The sequence below is a fragment of the Rhopalosiphum maidis genome, chromosome 2 (genome assembly GCF_003676215.2).
Source record: "Rhopalosiphum maidis isolate BTI-1 chromosome 2, ASM367621v3, whole genome shotgun sequence".
NCBI classification, from domain to species: Eukaryota; Metazoa; Arthropoda; class Insecta; order Hemiptera; family Aphididae; genus Rhopalosiphum; species Rhopalosiphum maidis.
The window spans coordinates 26,935,878-26,955,821 of NC_040878.1; the positions used below are offsets into that span (position 1 = coordinate 26,935,878).

General features: G+C 23.9%; 3 protein-coding genes across 4 annotated transcripts; all 3 read left to right on the forward strand.

Annotated features, from left to right (window-relative positions):
- Positions 1 to 208: 208 nt before the first annotated feature.
- On the forward strand, positions 209 to 1,265 carry LOC113551621 (protein LTO1 homolog). Its single transcript, XM_026953970.1, has 2 exons — positions 209 to 712; positions 807 to 1,265. Exon 2 carries the CDS (start codon positions 813 to 815, stop codon positions 1,239 to 1,241), a length of 429 nt encoding a protein of 142 aa, XP_026809771.1. The 5' UTR covers positions 209 to 712; positions 807 to 812; the 3' UTR covers positions 1,242 to 1,265.
- Positions 1,199 to 4,927, forward strand: LOC113551620 (methyltransferase-like protein 25). Of its 2 annotated transcripts, XR_003405140.1 has the most exons (6): positions 1,199 to 1,789; positions 1,866 to 2,387; positions 3,042 to 3,215; positions 3,309 to 3,455; positions 3,560 to 3,975; positions 4,806 to 4,905. XR_003405140.1 is itself a non-coding variant. In XM_026953969.1 (5 exons), the coding sequence occupies exons 1-5, from the start codon at positions 1,229 to 1,231 to the stop codon at positions 4,890 to 4,892; spliced, it is 1,491 nt and encodes a 496-aa protein (XP_026809770.1). In that variant the 5' UTR covers positions 1,199 to 1,228; the 3' UTR covers positions 4,893 to 4,927. The 2 variants fall into 2 exon arrangements, 1 of the variants encoding a protein (XP_026809770.1); XM_026953969.1 differs by lacking the exon at positions 3,560 to 3,975 and having other exon boundaries at positions 4,806 to 4,927.
- Positions 4,928 to 9,327: 4,400 nt separating this feature from the next.
- On the forward strand, positions 9,328 to 15,391 carry LOC113552414 (DNA replication factor Cdt1-like). The gene is made up of 10 exons (XM_026955298.1): positions 9,328 to 9,440; positions 9,529 to 9,744; positions 12,025 to 12,189; positions 13,092 to 13,582; positions 14,196 to 14,317; positions 14,379 to 14,479; positions 14,549 to 14,711; positions 14,772 to 14,914; positions 14,972 to 15,170; positions 15,243 to 15,391. The coding sequence occupies exons 2-10, from the start codon at positions 9,565 to 9,567 to the stop codon at positions 15,389 to 15,391; spliced, it is 1,713 nt and encodes a 570-aa protein (XP_026811099.1). The 5' UTR covers positions 9,328 to 9,440; positions 9,529 to 9,564.
- The last annotated feature ends 4,553 nt before the right edge of the window (positions 15,392 to 19,944 follow it).

Genomic DNA, 19,944 nt, shown 5'->3' on the forward strand with positions numbered 1-19,944 from the left:
TTAAAATTCTTTTGATACAAACTTGAAACTAAAAATTTTCCCAAATTTTAATATGATAATATCATTCATTGTTAAGGACCTTGAATACCACGGTAACATATATTCATATCCTATATGGCCCCTATAGTGGTAACCAATGACATCATAATTTGAGTGATAAGAAAAAGTAATGTTATCAAATTACTGAACTTGTCGGATATGATGACGATCGACCATTATGAAAATAACCATAGAATTATAATTAATGACTCGTATCAAGTATTCACTATTCAGTAATACAGTATTTCAGTTACAGTCACTAGTCTGTACCCACATAGATTGTAATAAAATAATAAAATATATTCAAAACAATTAATGTTAAGTAAACGATTATACTTTATTCCATGCTGACATAGTTATTAGTGAAATCACTCCACAGATATAGATATCTGTGAATCACTCAATCACAAAATTTTATTAAATTTTATTAGTGATAAACGTATTACTTATTTAAGGCTTCTTATGTTTTAATAATTTAAACTTAAAACACTATCTTTTTTACGATTTTACCCGTCCTCTTGGTAATGTGTAGAGATATCAAATAGTAAATATAAGTATACCACAATACTTTTCTCTATAATATACTTTATTGACATTAAATTGTATAATATTAAATTAGAGTCTTTTCCTTTATTGATTTTGAAGACAATTATGAATGTATTAATTTAAATAGGTAAGTAGTTTACTATTTTATAGACTATGTACATATTTGTATTTTTAATAGGTTCCTGTGCTTTATTTTTGTAATATTCTTAAATATTTTTCAGGTTATAATGAATGATAATACATGTTTTGACTATGATAATATAATTGATGAAATACTGATGAGCGAAAAGTATACAGCCGAAAAATATTATATTGAAGGAACTGAGAAGTCTTCTAAAAATGCATACAAGGAAGGTTTTACAATAGGTTATCAAAAAGGTTATGATATTGGATTAGAAATTGGATTTTATGCTGGCATTTTAGTTGGCATCGAGAAACTATACAAGTCAAAAATAATTATACTTTCTGAAAAAGAACTTAACATTTTACAAAAGCTTTCAAACTTCATAGAAACATTTCCTCAGATAAATGATAAAAATATTAATATCATTGATCAATATAATGAACTAAAAGGTTTATACAAGAAATTTTGTTTTAATTTAAAAATCAAAAATTTAGACAAAACAATTCTCAATTTTTCAAAATGGAACAATTAAGATCTAAATTAGAAGAAGTTATCATTTATTTAAAACCGTATTTACCTATTGCTAATAGCCATGTAGTTAATTTTATTACTGATAACTTTTGGGAAACTATAATACCCAGTAATATACGAGAAGAAATTGATTTAAAAGGTTCAGAATTTGTGTTCACAAATTTTTGGTCTGAAAATCAAATTCCTGATTCCCTTACTCAATTTGTTGCTTCTTCAAAGCTTAACATCTTAAATTCTTATCCAAGTAGTTGTTATATGAAATTAGATAATGCATATGATGTACTTCAATCTTGGGGATATAATCCTATTAATAAATCACTTAATTTAAAAGAGTTTATGGCTGCTAAAAAACTGCATGAAGTAGAAGTTATGGCCAATTTAGTGGCAAATTTTTCTACTTATGCTGATACGGACATTATAGTTGATATTGGCGGTGGCAAAGGATATTTGAGTTCACTATTGGCTTTAGCTTACAATTTCAATGTACTTGGTATTGATTCACAATCAATCAATTCTGAAGGTGCTAGAAATCGAACAATCAAATTTGAGGTTTTTACTTAACATAAATAAGATTTTGATTATTTTATTAATAAATGTATATATAATTACTGTTTTTTTTTTTCAGAAATATTGGCAGTCTATAAAAAATAAATCAAACAATTTTCCTGAAGAAAAAATAACACTCCCGATAATAAAAGAAAAACTTAATACTTATGAAGAATATTATGAAAAATACAGCAGAAAATCAGCTGTACTAGGTAGTACCTACAAACAAGTTACAGAATATGTTACTGAAAATACCAACATTGCACAATTAGTACAAACTGAATTTAAAGTAAATAACAAAGAAGAATTTACTTTAATTGGACTACATACATGTGGTTCTTTAGCTACTACGTGTTTAAAGTTATTTACTGAACCTAAAAATAATTTAAAACTATTGGTCAATGTTGGTTGTTGTTATCATTTAATTGAAGAAGAATTCACCAATGATTCATTTTGGGATGATGTTGAAATCGCATTAAACAAGAATGAATCTTATGGTTTTCCTGTAAGTAATTGTCTAAAAGAAAAAAAATTTGAACTCGGGCGTGATGCTAGAATGTGTGCATCACAATCACCAGAAAAAATATTTAATTCTAAAGACGTAAGTTTTTTTATACCTAAGTAAGAGGTAAGTGTTTAATGTAAGGTCTTGAAAATTTTTTTTATAGTAAATTACATTTATTTAATAAGTTTAATAAATTATTGAAAAACTTGGAGCCCGTCTGTTTTTCTACGTAATTACCATTCACTTTAATGAGCTTCCTCAATCATATTACAAAGTTTTTAGCCATATGAAGAAGTGTGTTGTTGTAATCCACTTGTAACAAAAAAAGATCACTCATAATAAAATTTGGTTTGGAGTGTGGTGAAACTACTCTCCATACAGTTCCAACGTTGCTTAGAGTGACTTCCACATATTTTCTGGCTTAAATAAACAAACATGTGTGAAGAAATTTGCAAATTGCAAAGAAGTGCGTGATGCGGTTTTCTCCTTCCTGTGAGAGACAGTAAAATCTTGGATCGAAGAGGGGATATAGAAGGTTGTAGTACTATTGAGGAAACTCATCAAAGTGAATGGTAATTTCATAGAAAAATAGATAGGAGCTTTTCAACAATTTTTCAAATTTAATAAATAAATATAATTTAGTGTGAAAAAAACTTGTAAGACCTTACATTAAATACATGTATATGCCTTGTACATTATAGCCATGAATATCACAATAAAGTCAATAAAGATAATAATCAATTTTCATAGATAATCAATCCAACAAAACCATTATTCTACAGAGCACTATTACAAGTCTATTTAATACAAGAACTTGGACATGAAAATATTAGTAGATGTCATGTTGGACGATTAGCACATAAATGTTTGACATTTAATGAATATGTGCATAAAGCTGTGAAACGTTTACAATTAAATATTGAGGTATAATTAAGTTGTATTTGTATATCTATTCTAAAGTATAAATATTATAATATTACAAAAATTATTGATTTAAAAAAGTTGTTTTTTTTTTAGATTGACAATGAAAAAATTAATGCATTTTATGATAAATATCTGATTGAATATGAACGATTGAAAGTATTTTTTATTTTAAAACAAGCATTAGCTCCAGTTATTGAAGGACTTATAATAATGGATAGATTACTCTACCTTTATGAGCAGGTAAAATAAATGTTTATTTTACATTTTTAAAGTGTTTTAACACGTTTACTGCCATGCGGCCTCCAGCATCCATTTAAAAATAATTAGGTATTGATAATTTTTAGACCGCTGGCTGCCGCACCATATCATTCATAGGAGGCTCTACAGCCGCGGGCTGCCGTAAATTAATTTAGATTTATATTATTAACTTTTCCATAGTGCTACAATAATGATCTAGAAAATTCGCTGTAGCGTAGCAGGAATAATTGCAATTTTTTGATGTAATTAACATAATTTTAACATTTTTTTTTTCAAATTCAATATATGTACAAATTTATAATGTCACTGAAAAATATCTTCGGCATACCCATGATAAATATTCTTGTGGCCACGTGGCAACCAACGTGTTCAGTTTCTATTAAATCAGTAGTTCTCAAACTTTTTTATGTGAAACATATAATGGCGCGGTACAGTAGTGAGATCGACTGTGGCGTGGCAAAACCTCCACTCATGACTCGTTGGTTCAATTCGCCGAAGTTCGGTAAAAAATTAATAATAATTATAATTTTCAACATTATTACAAAAAGAAAATTGTTGATGTTTCACATCTGCCAGACATCCTGTGACGGCTCAGTTTTTTTTTAAACAGATATCTTAACTGTAATTCAAATAAATGGTACACTAAGTTAATATATGAATTAAAAAAAATATATATAAACCATAAAATATTATTTACATTTTCTATTTTATTAACATAATAAAAAAAAAGATGGTCAAAACAATGTTTTTATGATTCCACTGGTTAGTAGTTGAGTATCAAGATATCATTACTATTAATTTATCTTAAACAGACATTTTTAAATTAAATTTTGGTTGAACAAATAAATTAATATATTTAAATGATTTATTATTATTTAACACTAATAAAAAAATAATAAATGCTATATAATTTAAAATAAATATATTTTAATGTTCTAAAAATTTTTTTGATAGATATTAAAAGAACTATTTTTATGTACAATCACTTATAAAATTGTATATTGTTTATACAATATACAAATTTAATGTACTACCATAAAATATCATTTTTAAACTTGATTTGTGTCTCTTGAAAATTTGTAGTTGGAAAAATAAATAAATTTAAATAATTCTATTACATAAGTTTTATATGCAATTGTGCTTACTGGGTTATAACAAAAAGTTTGTTTATAGGTAACATTTTCACCATATTTATAACAATATTATAAGAACTGTCTTTATTTTTAAGTATAATACATATTATACTATTATATTTTAATTTAAGAAATTTATCATTAATTTATGTATATTTATATGAACATTAAAATTAATAACAAAACGTTTTTGTTTCAGGGAATTAATGAAGCTTTTGTTGCCAAACTTTTTGATCCATTATTGTCACCTAGAAATCATGCAATTATTGCATTAAAAAAAAATTAAACTTAAATAAAAAAGAACATTATGTTTTATACTGATTTTTGTTCTTTTTATTTTATCTACTTAATAAAGCTATTTTAGCTATTTTTTGATTGATATTAGCTAAGCGTTGTTGCCTTGATGACTTCATTGTTGGTTATTGTTATCAGGTCAAAATTGGTAGAGTGATGAGGATAAAACACTAAATGCAGAATTAAATTTACGGATATTAGGTTTTATTAGAACAAAATACTTATATGAATTAATATCTGTAACCCATAATGTTTAATATTCGGTAGTTGTCATAATGGATTTGGTTATCCGTGAAATGTATGGCCTTAAGGTACGGCTTCCCTGCAGTGTCAAAGAGTGGAACATCACGGCGTCATGGTGCTTACCTATGTCCAGACCTATAGTTGACGCTAGACGCTGCAGGGAAACCGTACCTTTAGCAATTCTAACAGATCTATAAGTATCGGTCTCCAAACCTACCTCTCCTGTGAATGGGTAAGTTGAGGAAGTGAAATCAGTCGTATTTTTCTGTTTGTGTCCTGAAGATTTGCTAAAATCAAGTATCAGCAGTGATACACTTCAATGCTTTTTCTTTGTTCTTACAACTACTGTGGATCACATCAATCTAAATTCAAAATAATGATTAAAAAGTTGTTATTATTATTATTTATTTATTTATTTTTTTTAATCAAACAAATTTAATGTGTATTTCTATTTAATTTGCAAAACATAACATACTTTAAATTTGTAAAAATACTTAACCATGATTTTTTAATAATATTAATTAATGTTTATGAATCATGTCTATTTGCATTTGTAAAAGCTAAAAATAAATTTTCCAAAAGAGTTTAAAAACATAAATTATTTTTGTATTATCAAAATAAATTCTATTAGAAATATTTACCTTTTAAATGTATACTTGAACTGTTCTTTAAAAAAAAACTTTATTAAACTAATTAGAAACCTTGTGTTAAATTATCTAACTTTTTAGTCAAGTAAAAAAATTTTTTATCAATATTTATAAAAAGAATTATGTAATGTCTAAAAATTTTAACATACAAGTATATAAAAAGTACTATTTAAAATGTTATGGTAAATACTCGACATAATGACATTTTTTATACTATATAATATATAAGTCCCTAGTTTTAGAGCCAAAACTCTAAAAAATGTATCAAATCATAACAACTTTGATGTGATTCAAAATTATTTTTGATGATGATTTGAAACCATTTAAACATACATATACCATATTATAAATACAATGACATTTTCAAAATATTTAGATTAATAAAAATGCTACAATTTATTTGGAGTTCATATCATACCTACTTTCTCTTGTTTTGTGTATGTGTAATGCTTACATAGAAAAAATGCTTTAATTTTCAACTCTATTTTGTTATTTTAGTTATAGGTGCAAATAATGTTAAATAAATTGTTTTCTTTTGGATGAGGTAGGAAGAGCTGAAGTTCAGGTCCACATTAGACTTATTTGAAACTTTTTTGGTGTTACAAAACCCCTAAACAACTTTTACAATCTCTTCTTCTTTGTAAGTTCAATTTCAATCATTCTGATCGTTTATAAAGTGTATGATTGTTGATATTTTTCCAAACTTCTCTGTTTTTTAATTTTTGCATGATTCCTGTTGAATTTTTAATTTTTTTCAATAAATCGCTCTCTACCTGACTACCTGTCTTGCTTTAAAATTATCCTTAAATAATTATTTTTTTAGGCTATCTTGTCTTAAAATTTCAATATTTGACATTTTATAGTTACTAGGAGTTGCCAGTTTTTCTATTATTTTAAGTTTTTGTTCTAAGAACTGTTCACGGAACTTGGAGCATTTTTCTACACGCTATAATTTCAAAAAATTATATTTATTTTTATAGCAAGCTGCATTAATATTTCTGAGTTCATAATTCTGAGCCATATATTACTAATGAAAACACCAGTGTTTTCATTAAACATGACTTTATTTTTTTTCATACATGATATATCTATAAGTAATTGCTCTGAATGCTTTAATTAGTCTGATACTGATTCTTGATCTTGAACTACCTTTGTTTAACATGTGTACTTCTAATAATTATGACTAATAGGAGAGTAGTGATGATAGTATACATAATGAAAACTTATCCAACCAACCCCTCGTTTCACCAAAAAGTTCCCATAGTTCTGATTCTATAAACTATAACATTTTTTCCTTGGTAAACTAGTAAACTACTACCTAATGGAATCGTTCACATGGGATCAGAGTATTAGATTTTTTTTTCTTGAAATGCCAATAAAAAAAAATAAGCTTTCCAAAAAAATTTTAAAATTTAATACAAAATGTATTATAAGTTGTACTTATTTTAGTAAAAAAAAGTCAAAAATCACTAGTCACAATTTTTGTTTATAAGCATTTAAAGTTCAATTATTTACAAAATATGTCAAAATCGCGAAAATTTTCAAGGAATTTTGAAAATAAAAATTCATAAAATTTTCGTAATTTATAACTTATGTTAAAAAATCCAATACAAAGTTCTCCATAAATTTTTCTTCAAATAACTGTAAAAAAAACTCCAGCATCAATAAGTATAGAAAACATTTGATGAGCATATGAAATTTAATTTTTTACGAAATCCCGGAAAATAACGATATCCTAAAACGATTTAAAATATTTGTTGTTATTCAAAAAACTGTAGTTGCCTTGGGGCGCAAAATAACAAATAAAATAATATTGTTTTTATGTAATTTTAAATTACATTAATCTTATAAAAAAAAAAAACATAAATTTGGTCACGGCAAAGTTTTAATGACAAAGTTCGAAGAATCGAATTTATTTTAGGTAGAGTAAAAAATATATTTTGCCTCGTGGCGCTGACGAGGGTAGTTATGCTACTGTATATGAGGTTGTCTTTAATTTATCCTTGTCTAACAAGGTGGGATTCATTATTTGATTCAATTAGGCAATGCTTCTTATGTATAAAGGAAAACTTAATACTGAACACTGTTTTCCAACATTTAAATACTAAGTAATAACTAATAAGTATATTTTTAAAGATTTAGATATAGAGTACCTATTTAAATAATTTTAGTAATTTTATTAAAACCAATTAATTGTATGTGCTTTAGATTATTATTTATTTGCAAGGCCAAGTTAATTTTTAACACGGCGTATTAATACCAAGATTATTTTCACCCAAAATTAGGTATTTGTCTTTTATGATATCCCCATTAATGTTTATGTCTTAATGATTAACACTACACTATCGTTAAGACATTGACCAATAAATTTTATTCTTTTTTAAATTTAACACTCGAGTCCTGAAGTTAAATAGGTATGCTTTTTTGACTATATGTTTTCACTCTACATTTAAATTTTATTAACTACCATAATTAATAATACGTGATTGAGAAAAAAAAATTAAAATGTTTGTATTTACGAAATAGACTTTAGTAAACAAAATTGTTTGGAAATTCCCATTCAAGTAAAGTCTGCTAAATATTATTTTTAATTTTTTCTTCTGGGCTAGACGAAAGTAACGAATTTAAATTTATGAATTTTTTTAAATGATGCAAATAAATCACTTAGTTGCTTAAATAATTATCTAAAAATAAAAAAAATATTTATAAAATATAACACAATCCTGTACTTTTCAACTGCTGTTGAACAACTATTGTCATTTTATGAGCTTAGCTTTTTATTCTTCATGCAGATCTAATATGTCAAATGATACTTTCAAAATATTAGTCTCTTTAAAAAGTAACCATCAGTAAATTAAAAATTAATTTTAAAACGTGGAATACAAATTAATTTAATAATTTAATAATTAATAAATAAACATTATTGATTATAATATACATATATATTCATAACATTATTAACATTTGCTTATTGTAAATGTAATTTTTAACTTAATTACTCTTATATAGCAATATAAATATTAGGTATACTTAAAACTAAATAATTTTTATAGATTGACAGATCGTCTACTTTCAGAATTGTATTTTATATTTTTATAGGTATGTAACAAATAACAATTTATGATTGAATTAAAATTGAATATATTTTTTGAAATTTTTTTACAATTACTAAAACTTAGATTATTGTTACCTAAATTATACGCTTTTAAATTTAATTCAAAATTCAAAATATAATTACATTTTTAAATCTTAGGTAACTATTTAAATTGGAAATTTTATTTAATTAAACTTAAAAAGTAGGTACCAATTAATTTTCAAATTTTTTTGAATGAATAATTTGGTACTGATAGTTAAACTAAAGTCTATTGTTACATTTATCTATTTACTATACTTATTTAATTGTAATAATGTATATTCTAGCGAATCACTACAATTTTTTTGTAGGTGGGTGGATAAAAAAAAAAATGTTTAGCACTGCAGTGGGCTTATTGTTGTAAAATGATTCACTGTTTATGGCTATGTCAGTGTTACTATACAGTTGTAGTTGCAATTATTATTAGTCTAGTACCTACTTTAGTCTGACAATTGTATGCTTATATAACAATTGCTATTTCCTAATACTTATTGAACCTTCATAATATAATTAATAGGTAATTATTATCCAATTATTGTTTCTAATTTCATAGAATATATAAATCAAATCATTTTTATTTTTATACACTTAATCAATTATTTCAGGTTATAGACATTTTCAAATATACATTTTTTTTAAACATGGACTCTCAACAAAAAAAATCAGATGTCATCAAGAACAGAAAACGGCCTGTCAATGATGTTGCTGTAAGCCATGTTGGCTTATGTAACAAAGAACTGGAGAATAATATTGGAACTAACAAACTTAGTAGTCAATTATCATTTGATGGTACTGTATTGCAAAACGTTAAAAAGCAAAAGGTTAGTTGAAAACACTATTTAAAGATTAGAAAATATCAATTTTTTTTCTATAATTAAGTTTTTACATGTGAATGTTTTTTATCCTGTACCTATGTACTAAAAAAAATCACTTAAAGGCAACAAAATAACTAGGTATAAAAATATTTCCTCGATGGTTTGCATTTACTTTTTACTTTTTCATAAAAATAACTTTTTTTAAATCACCCTCTTTAAATATGTGTATCGCTTATTCTATATAAATTTAAATTATCGTGTTTTAAAATTTAAAAAATAAATTATTAATAAAAAATGTATAAAAATAATATTTATAAATTTAAATAATACTAACATACGAAAAACATTTAAACATTATATAAGTTTATAAATTGCATATTGTAACATTTAATAATAAGATTCCTAAGTTTTTTAAATGTGCTATTTTTTAGATTTTATTCTTGCAAAATTAACGATGATGTCTTCATGATCTATAATGATGTTGACAAGACGATATGTCATATTCTTAGAGGCGTAGTTTAGTAAAAGTACCTTGGTATATTATTTTATTAGAATAATTACAATTTTAAGAATATTATGTTTATACATTTTTGTGACTGATATAATTAATACAAAGAATAAAAAAAATAAATTTAAATACTTAAAAATTGTTTGTAATACATTTGATAATTAAGTATTTAAGTATTATTTTAAATAGTTTTTTTTGAAAATATTTTATTAACTTATCCAAATACTTTAAAAAAAATATTCTTTACAACACTGTGCTATTCTATAATTAATATAGCCAATGAACTTAGTGTCACTTTCAATATAGTTTATCTTTATCATAAATAATTGTCCATTCTCTATTATCATAAAAATAAATATTCAATAGTAGTAATAATTGCTGGTGTTGTGACAAATATTTGAAAAGCATATTTAATACATTAATAATCTCTTATAATATATTTATAAATGAACCATAGTTGTAATAGTGGGGAGCATATTGATTCCGCCGGTTACCGTTTATAGTATCTACATATTGATTCTGCCGGCTACTGTTTAATATTCATCCCTCCCTTGTAATTTGTAAATGTATTTTAAAAATACAGTCTTACGTAATATACTATATAATATATATATATATTAATAAATTATAATAATAATAAAAATAATTATATAATAATTAAAAACTAAAATGTATAATCTAAATTGTATAAAATAATAAAAATAAAACTAGTCAATATATTTTATTTTATTCCGTACGCATTGCTATAACGTATTGCACTACATATAAATCTCAATAATGATTCTTGCTTTTAAATAAAAAAACAAAGTATTAAAAATTTATCAAATGATTAGAACGATAATAAAATTTCTAAGATCACTTATTTAAAACATGTGTCCAAATATTGCCAAAAGTAGTTACATTTATATTAATTAGATTATACATTTTAATTTTAAATTATACTTTATACAACTATTATTACCTATCATTTTATACAGTTTAGACTATATACATTTTAACATTTTATTATATATTCACATATACATATTAATTAGAATACATATTTTAATTTTTAATTATACAATTATTATTATTTTATTCTTATTATATACTATATATTTTAAAATACATGTACAGGGTGGAGGGGGAATAAACAGTAGCCGGCGAAATCAATATGTAGATATTATAATTAGTAGCCAGCGGAATCAATAATTCCCCGTAATAGTGGTGTCATTTTCTTTTTATTAAAAATTATCATTCGGTGGGACCAAAAATTAAGTATCCTACATTAGTATGTTTGAAAATTAATTTTTTTCTAGTTTAAATTTGTGTAAATTATTAAGAAATTCAAACGGATTACCTACAAATTATTTCATACATTTTTGAATACTTTTATATTATTACAATAGCAATAATGCAAACTTTACTATAGATAGTCTATGTGAATGAAATATATAATATATTATTAACATATATTTCAATATTCTATAATATTTAAGTTATATACATGTATATATTTTATGAAAAATAAAAAAGAAGAACCGTATTTGTCTTAATATTTAAATTACTACTTCTGTGATAAAAATATTTGAGTCAATTAATTTAAAATCATTTAATACTAATTACTACTAAATATAAACTTCATCAAGGTATATTTATTACAAATAGCAAGTTTTATTATTTTGTAAAATATAAAATAATGTATGTTATATTAATCTTATTTGTAAAGTGTTAAATAAAAAAAAATTATTAGATTATTACATATTATTTGATAAATATTTTGTTTTTATTATTTTTAGGTTGAAAATGGTACAAAACATAAAGCTACTGTGCATATTTCTAATGCAGTAACACCAATAACTACTAATAATATTTTAGGTGAAAAAGAAAAAATATATGATGTTAACTCAGATAAGGCTATAACTCCTGAACAATCACCATCTACCAAGGCCAAATTACGACAAGTATGTACCTAAATCAATAGACAACTTTTCATTATTTATATATTTATTTATTATAAGCTATAATTATTAATAAAGAATAGTATTAATATTTTTTATATTATTAATTAATTCTAAAATAAGAACGTTTGATACAGATACGTATAATAATTAATAAGTAAGGCATCTCAACAAATGTGCGCCATATAATATAATAATTACAATATGTATAAAGCATAATTTAGTAAATACTTACTATTTAACAACAAAAAATGCCAACAATACATTTATTGTAGAGTTAAGTATAAAGAGTTGAAAGCAAAATTATTATTGTTTACAAAAATGTATGCGGAAAAGAAATTGTATACATGAATAAATGCCAAAACAATTATCCCTGCTAAATATTATTATATTTTTTGTTTGTTATCATATTTTTATTTAACATTTCTCAACCTGTATTTAGTTACTGTACACAATGTTTGGACATAATGTTACATTTTCTAATTTGATAATAAAAATTTGACTAGGCCAATTTAAATAGTCACAAGTCATAGATAGGTACCTCTCAACTTAATTTGTTATCTTATTTCTATAAAAAACTTAAACATTTATTTTCTAGAGGTTAAAATTTCTGGGTATTTTAATTCCGGGAGAACTGAGATGTTTATTTTTTCAAAATTTTTAATGTCTATTATAAACAACAATTATGACATCATTCTTAGAAATTTTTCTAGGTTAAAATTCCAGGTTTTTAGTATTATTTTGACATTTTATTAATGACTAAGTGTACTTAGTATTACTTAATTATATAAAAATTATATTAATATTTTTATATTATTGAATTCTTAAATGTATTGATAAAGAAATTTTGATTATTCTGTTAATTGCTATATTAATTAAAGTAATTATTATTTAACTTTTTTTAGATTTTGGATTTGGGTGAATTTCATAAAATTATTTGTCCTAATAAGCAGAACATTAAAGAACTTCAAGAAAAGCTTAATTTGGTAGAACAATGTCAAAAGAATCTTAATTTTATGGAATATAAAGTTGAAGCTATTAAATATCATTGTTTGCCTTTACTTGAATCAGATGACTTCAAGATTAGCACTAATCCAGTAAAATATTCTCACCTAAAACCTACCTCATTATTTCCTAGTCCTAGAAGAGTAATGATGGACATTCAACCAAAACTTACTAAAATATTTCCTGATGATATTGAGTGTATTATGACTATTTCGTCTATTAAACAGTATTCTGCATTAGCAGATTCTAAAGCATTACCTTTGCCATTGAAGTATCGAATTTTGAATGAATTGTTTAAAGTTATGGAAACTGTATTATCCATGAAATTTTTAAGAAAAGAAAAAATAACATTTTATAATCTCAAACTAAATATTCAACAAATAACTAGAAAGTAATGACCGTTATAAAAATATATTATTAATTTAAAGTGGACTGATATCTTACATTCTAATATCTGAAGTTTTAAAAAATCTGCTATTTTTATCTAGATATTTTTATGTTAAATTTTAAATTTTCTTAAAAACAATGACTTTAATTTATGTATAACTATTGTAATTAAAGGTAATAAAAGAAAAATAGAAATATCATGAAACCTATAAATATATTTATAAAAACTTGTTATTCACAAATTCTTTAAATAAAAAAAAACTCAAATGTATTATGTTATTATTATTTTAAATTGTATAACTAATGTTTAAGTACCTAGACCAAGGTACAGATTTAATGTAATATAATGTCAATTATATTGGTTTATGGAGTCAGTCCAGTTATCCTAGATCAGTGATTCTCAACAGCCAGTCTGCAATTAAAAGGGTACCAGTCCGTATTGTATTGAAATAAATTATATTTTTAATGTATTGTATCCTAAATGGTCTGTAGTTTTACATAATAAGTTATCTGCCGGTCCACGACTACAAAAAGGTTGAGAACCACTGTCCTAGATAACTTAAATTACTGTCAATAATAATCAAATAAACTAATAATTATTCAATATTATTTTTCAGGAATTTTACAGAATTACATTTGGCTCAAATTAAAACTATAGTTCCCGACTTCTTCAAGTTTTACTTGGTGAAATCACTAAAACATAATTTTAGTATTGATTTAGTAATAGCTCCAGTTTATGGTAGTTACATATTTTATGATTTTATATCTTATGAATTTATAACAAATTTTATTTTAATTAGGTTTGGCAAATAAAGATAACATTGACTTAACAAAAATAACAAGGCAGAGAAAAAAAACATTTTTTAATGCATTAATGGACATTATGAAAAAACACCATGCAGTAAGTTAAATATGAATTGAAAAAAAATAGTTTGCTTAATCTAAAAGAAACATTTTAAATTTTACCAAGGAATATTTGAATAAATTAATTCCTCCTATCGTAATTGATAAAGATAAAATTACCAGATGGCATCCTGAATTTGATGTTGAATCTGTGCCAAATATCAATCTATCACTATTGCCTAAGATTGAAATTGGCAAATCAAAAATATCAACTGCTAAAGATATTTTGGGTACAAATATTAAAAAAAGTATTGCATACTTAATTTACTGACTTTATTTTTTTTTTTTAGAACAAACACATGCATTGTTTATTTACAATAATTATTTAAATCAAACTCCTACTACAATAACAAATAAAATTAACAATTTAACTAAAATAACATTACCTACAAAAGATACACTTAACGGCATTCCTAAATCATTTTTAATTAAGGTAAAGTGTATTTTTTATTTTCAATTTCTATTTTATACATTAAAATACTTTTTTTAGATCAGATCTAAGCAAATCAAAAAAACTAATGAAATAATGAGGTCATTAAGTCAATTAAATAAAGATAAAATGATGATCAGATTACCAGATATTGCTCGTAGAATACGGACTTATTTTGTACAACTTCAAAGAAATGTCTTGCCACTAAGCAAAGTTATTGACCAATTAAAACAAAGTTATCCTGAAACTATGACAGACCGTAATAAAATTGTCTCAATTATCTAATTAATATTTTATGTTAATAATATTTAGCTATTTATGATTATCTCAGATGATTGGAAAACTCACTTAAATCTTCTTCAAGAAAAAGTACCCCACTGGGCTGTATTAAAAATATTAGATGGAAGTGAATACATTCGAATTGATAAGAAAATTAATTTTGAAGAATGTGTAATAAAAAAATTAAAAAATAAATTTTAATGTTGAAGTATCAAGTAAGACTAATACCTTATAAATTGTTTTAATTAATTTTTGTCTTTAAATTTTATTTTTATTTAATAGGTGTCTTGTTTTTATTCTATGTTAAACAATTCATTGTTATTGTTATTTTTTATTTTTATTATTATTTGCATCAACAACTTAGGTTATTAGCTTACAAATAAAAATTAAAAGTTACTAGGTACATATGAATTAATACATTGGTTTTCTTAGATTGAGTTATAAAAATCAATAAGTTTGAGAAATAAAATTATTTCTTTGCTGTTATCTTCAATTGGGCTCATGGATTTGAAATTTGAAAAGGTTGACTGGTAGGTACCTATGTCTAGGCTACATCGAGTTTCCATATGGTTTTGATAGTGCAGAAGTTCTTTGCAGGTATGGCACTAGCCAGTGAGTTGGTTCTTCCCTTTGCATAAGATGCCTGTAGGACATATATTCACTATTGTTATTTAATAATAACATGTCTTAAATATTTCTAAAAGTTTAAGGAAATGTATATTTGATTTTTTGTAAAAAAAATATAAGGTTCTGTAATGTTTTTAGTAATCTGTAAAATGCAGTAAATTAGTAGACCCCTTATCTGTCACTATTAGACTGTAACTACACAGTAACTTTTATGAATAATGATTAAATGACAATTTTGAATAAGATAAGATCGTACCTAAGTTTTGAATGTATGTTTTGACTTTTGATCAAAATTCTAGGTTCAACTGTTTAATTTAATAATTAAAAATTAATGTGCAGTAGTATAGTACTGTGTTTAACATTAAACCATCTAAGAAACTTGAATAATGGCATAAATATTTATTTGACACGTGTTTTATCAATAAAAGCATAATAATATGATTTATTTGAAGTCCTACACTGGCTATAGTCCTATGTCATTGGAATATTGGATACGAATCGTTATTCTGAATGGAGACGATCTGTCAGCTTATATTTCTTAAGCTATTATATTGTAGGTTAGGTTGGTTAAATTATTAATTAGGTTAAGTACCTATAATACTAATATTTATTTTGCAATTAATAATTTATTTTTCTTTTAGTAATACGGTAGGTTAAAATAATTTTGAATGTATTAAATTTACCATGATGTGTTGATGTGTATGTTTTTTTTCTGCTGTCATATCACCTTTAGTCAAGTAAAAATGATTTGATTTTCTAAAAGCGATGTGATTTCTGGCAGGAAATTAGATTTGGGGGGTACTAAGAGGTCAAAATAAAAAAAATTCCCAGATTTTATTATAATCGGGATTAAATAAATTAAAATTTCGTCAAAATAAATTTGGTTTCTTTAGCGTAACTCAAAAACGAATAACCGTGTATAGGTACTTAAAATGTTCATTATAATATAATTTGTTATGTACGACAACATATTTATATGTTAAATATTTTGATTATTTTTGAGCTACAGGTATGAGAAATTTTCAGAATTTTTTTTTTTGATAAAAGTCGATTAAGAATTTTTTGTTGCGTATAGAAATGTTTGAAAACTTAATTCAATTAAGATGTCTCGTAAAGTCATAAGTATACTTCATCGGAACCATAAAATCTAATAAATATAAATAAGCAATTTTTTATAAACCTTTTAAGTTAAAATATTATTTTATTATTTTATTAAAACCATTATTCATGGGAACTTAAAACTTTTACGAGTATTATATTATTATTCATTTTATTAAACTCAATGAAATGTTTGATTTATTTTAAGATATTATTCTAAAAATATATTTTTACTGTTTAATAGTATTTACAGAAAGTTGCAATTAAACGTTGAGGTTTATAAGTTGATATTATATTTGATATAATATGGTATACATAAATAATATTACTAGCTTATTCTCGTGCACTTAACGTTGTCCAAATGAAGTTTTCCACCAAATAAGATATTGACCACGTTTCTGCCTTATAATTTTAAAGTATAGCAAGCACGTATCAGGATCAATTTTTGGGAGTGACTAAGTGAGGCTGAACTCCTCACCCCTGTATATGGGCCTGTAATATAGCCAAGTACTCAAGTACATTTACATTTAAAGATGTAATACATTTATTTAAAAGACTAGGCATATATATTATAGCATACATCATAATGTAAAAAATGTGAAAACTTTAAATTGTACTTAAAAAATGGTCAAATATAAAATGTTATTAAAAAAAAAAAATTATAATAAATAATTTATTATGGTATAATAGTACATCGTATAATATGTTTATAAGAAATGTATGTGTATTTTGTATAATGTAGAAACTAGAAAGTATTATATTTTATTAAAAAAAATGTTAAGTATAATAATGTGAAAAAAATTTTTGGTTTAAAAATTTAAGTTTTACAAAATATTATAAAAATTACAAACACAGATTATTAAAAAAAAAAAAATGTATATTTTTTCGTTTATGTAATTAAATATTACGTTATTAAGTGTGGGTACTTAAAATTGTATAGTTTTGTGTATCTATATTAAATAATTATGTTTTAATTTTAATCAATAGGTTTTTATTTAATGATTTAGGGGTCCAACATTTTAAATTGTACTGCCATACTATATAAGCTGGGTCCATGAATTGGTATATCAGGACCTATCTAACCTTACACTGTTAGCTGGGTTTTTAAATCGTCCTATACCTATAGGTACCTACTAAGTACGTGACTGGGTGTAATACATTTTATAACAGTATTGGGAAATTCGTATGGGTGGGATGTTATATGGATGAATATTATTGTGGGTGGGTGCAGGGTGGATATACTTTTTATGTTTCACTACATCTATATTTTTAAAGATAGCCGTCACTGTACTTACTACTTGTTGGTATAAATAAATAAACCTCGAGATCAGGACATCAGTAATATATTATATATCATTATATATATATATATCAATTAATGTTTTATCTTTTATGGCCTGTTATAAGACATGTTATTATTATATTAATGAATTAATGACCTTATGTTTTTACTAAAAGGAATAGGACTTTAATATTTTAAGCCAGGCACCCAGGCATGCCCAACCTACAGCTCATCGAAGTGAAAATATCATAAAATTATAAAGAGGTAGTTTAAATAAAAATACAAATTATGATTTAAAAACAGCTTATTAAAATAACAAGTTTTTAAAAATTACAAAATATCTCACAATAATTTTTGATTTAAATTTATATATAAAAAAAAATAATATTTAGAATTTTAGAAATGTGATTTATGTTGTAATTGTTTTTCTTTAAATCAATCTTTCAATATTCGGAGTAAAATATGTAATGCTAATTTTTAACAAGAAACTTAAATTTGTTCATTAGTCAAACGAGATATTTCTAGATATTTTGCGTAACATAATACGGCCAATACGGGATAACGTTTGTTCACGATAAGTTGATAATATTCTATATTTCTATTTATATATATATTTAGTACTATAATTATCAAAATGAATAAAAAAAGTTAGGTAAATGAATACCGCTCGTATTTAGGCGTGTTTAGGGGGGGGGGTGAGATATGGGTGTAAGAACACTCCCTATCGGCCGTATTTTGTTTTATTTGACTTAACTCCAAATTTGCTCATAAAGTGCAAGAAGTCAAGAAATAATCATTCATAATATTGTAGTTCTATTATTTTTCCTACAATTTACAGGATATTGGTCATATTGCAACGATCCTTGTCACTACATTTATGAACAATCTTCGTAAATTTAAAAAATATCGGTGGAGATGGAGAAAACAGGCTAATATTTTTATACATACACAAGAGTATTTGTATTACATTTTTAAACATTTCTACACAGCAAACAATTTTTAGTCGAAATTTATAAAAAAAATTTAAAAAAAATGGACATTTTTATTATAAACAGAAAACAATAAAATAAACATTTAGTAAAAATTTTGAGTTACATTAAAAAAAAAAAAATCAATTTTGTTAAAAATAGGATTTGCGTAAAAATTCCAGTTTTTTCTTAATTTTTGATTGTTTTTTCCAATTATAAAAATAAGTATTTGGTGTTTTTACGTTTAATCTCTTCAAAGTACAAACTTGAATCAATTTAATATCCCAAACCACCCCTATTTTTGAAAATCGAACCATTAAAATTTAAAATTGATAACTTATCGTGTACTTATATTTATTATTTATATACAAAAAAATACAACATGAGGTTAAAGGCACACTTGTTATATCTAAGCTATTGACTGTTCTTATATTATAATAATATAATAATACTATAATATTATTATATACGAGTAAAGAGTGTATTATTACTTTTTAAAATGTATATTACAAAAAATATAACTACATAAATGTTTTTAATTTTAGAATTTATTAATTATAATCGATAATATTATTTCTACCATGGGTTATAAACTTATAACTTCTATAAATAATATTTATAAATTATATTAACTTGTATTATACAATGATCTACTTTTTAGTTTTTACTAAAATTATTAATTAATTAATTTGCACATAATAATATACTTAATTAAAATATTATTAGATATGTATTTTAAACATTTTTATGATATAGGTACAGTTTATTAGATAGAATAT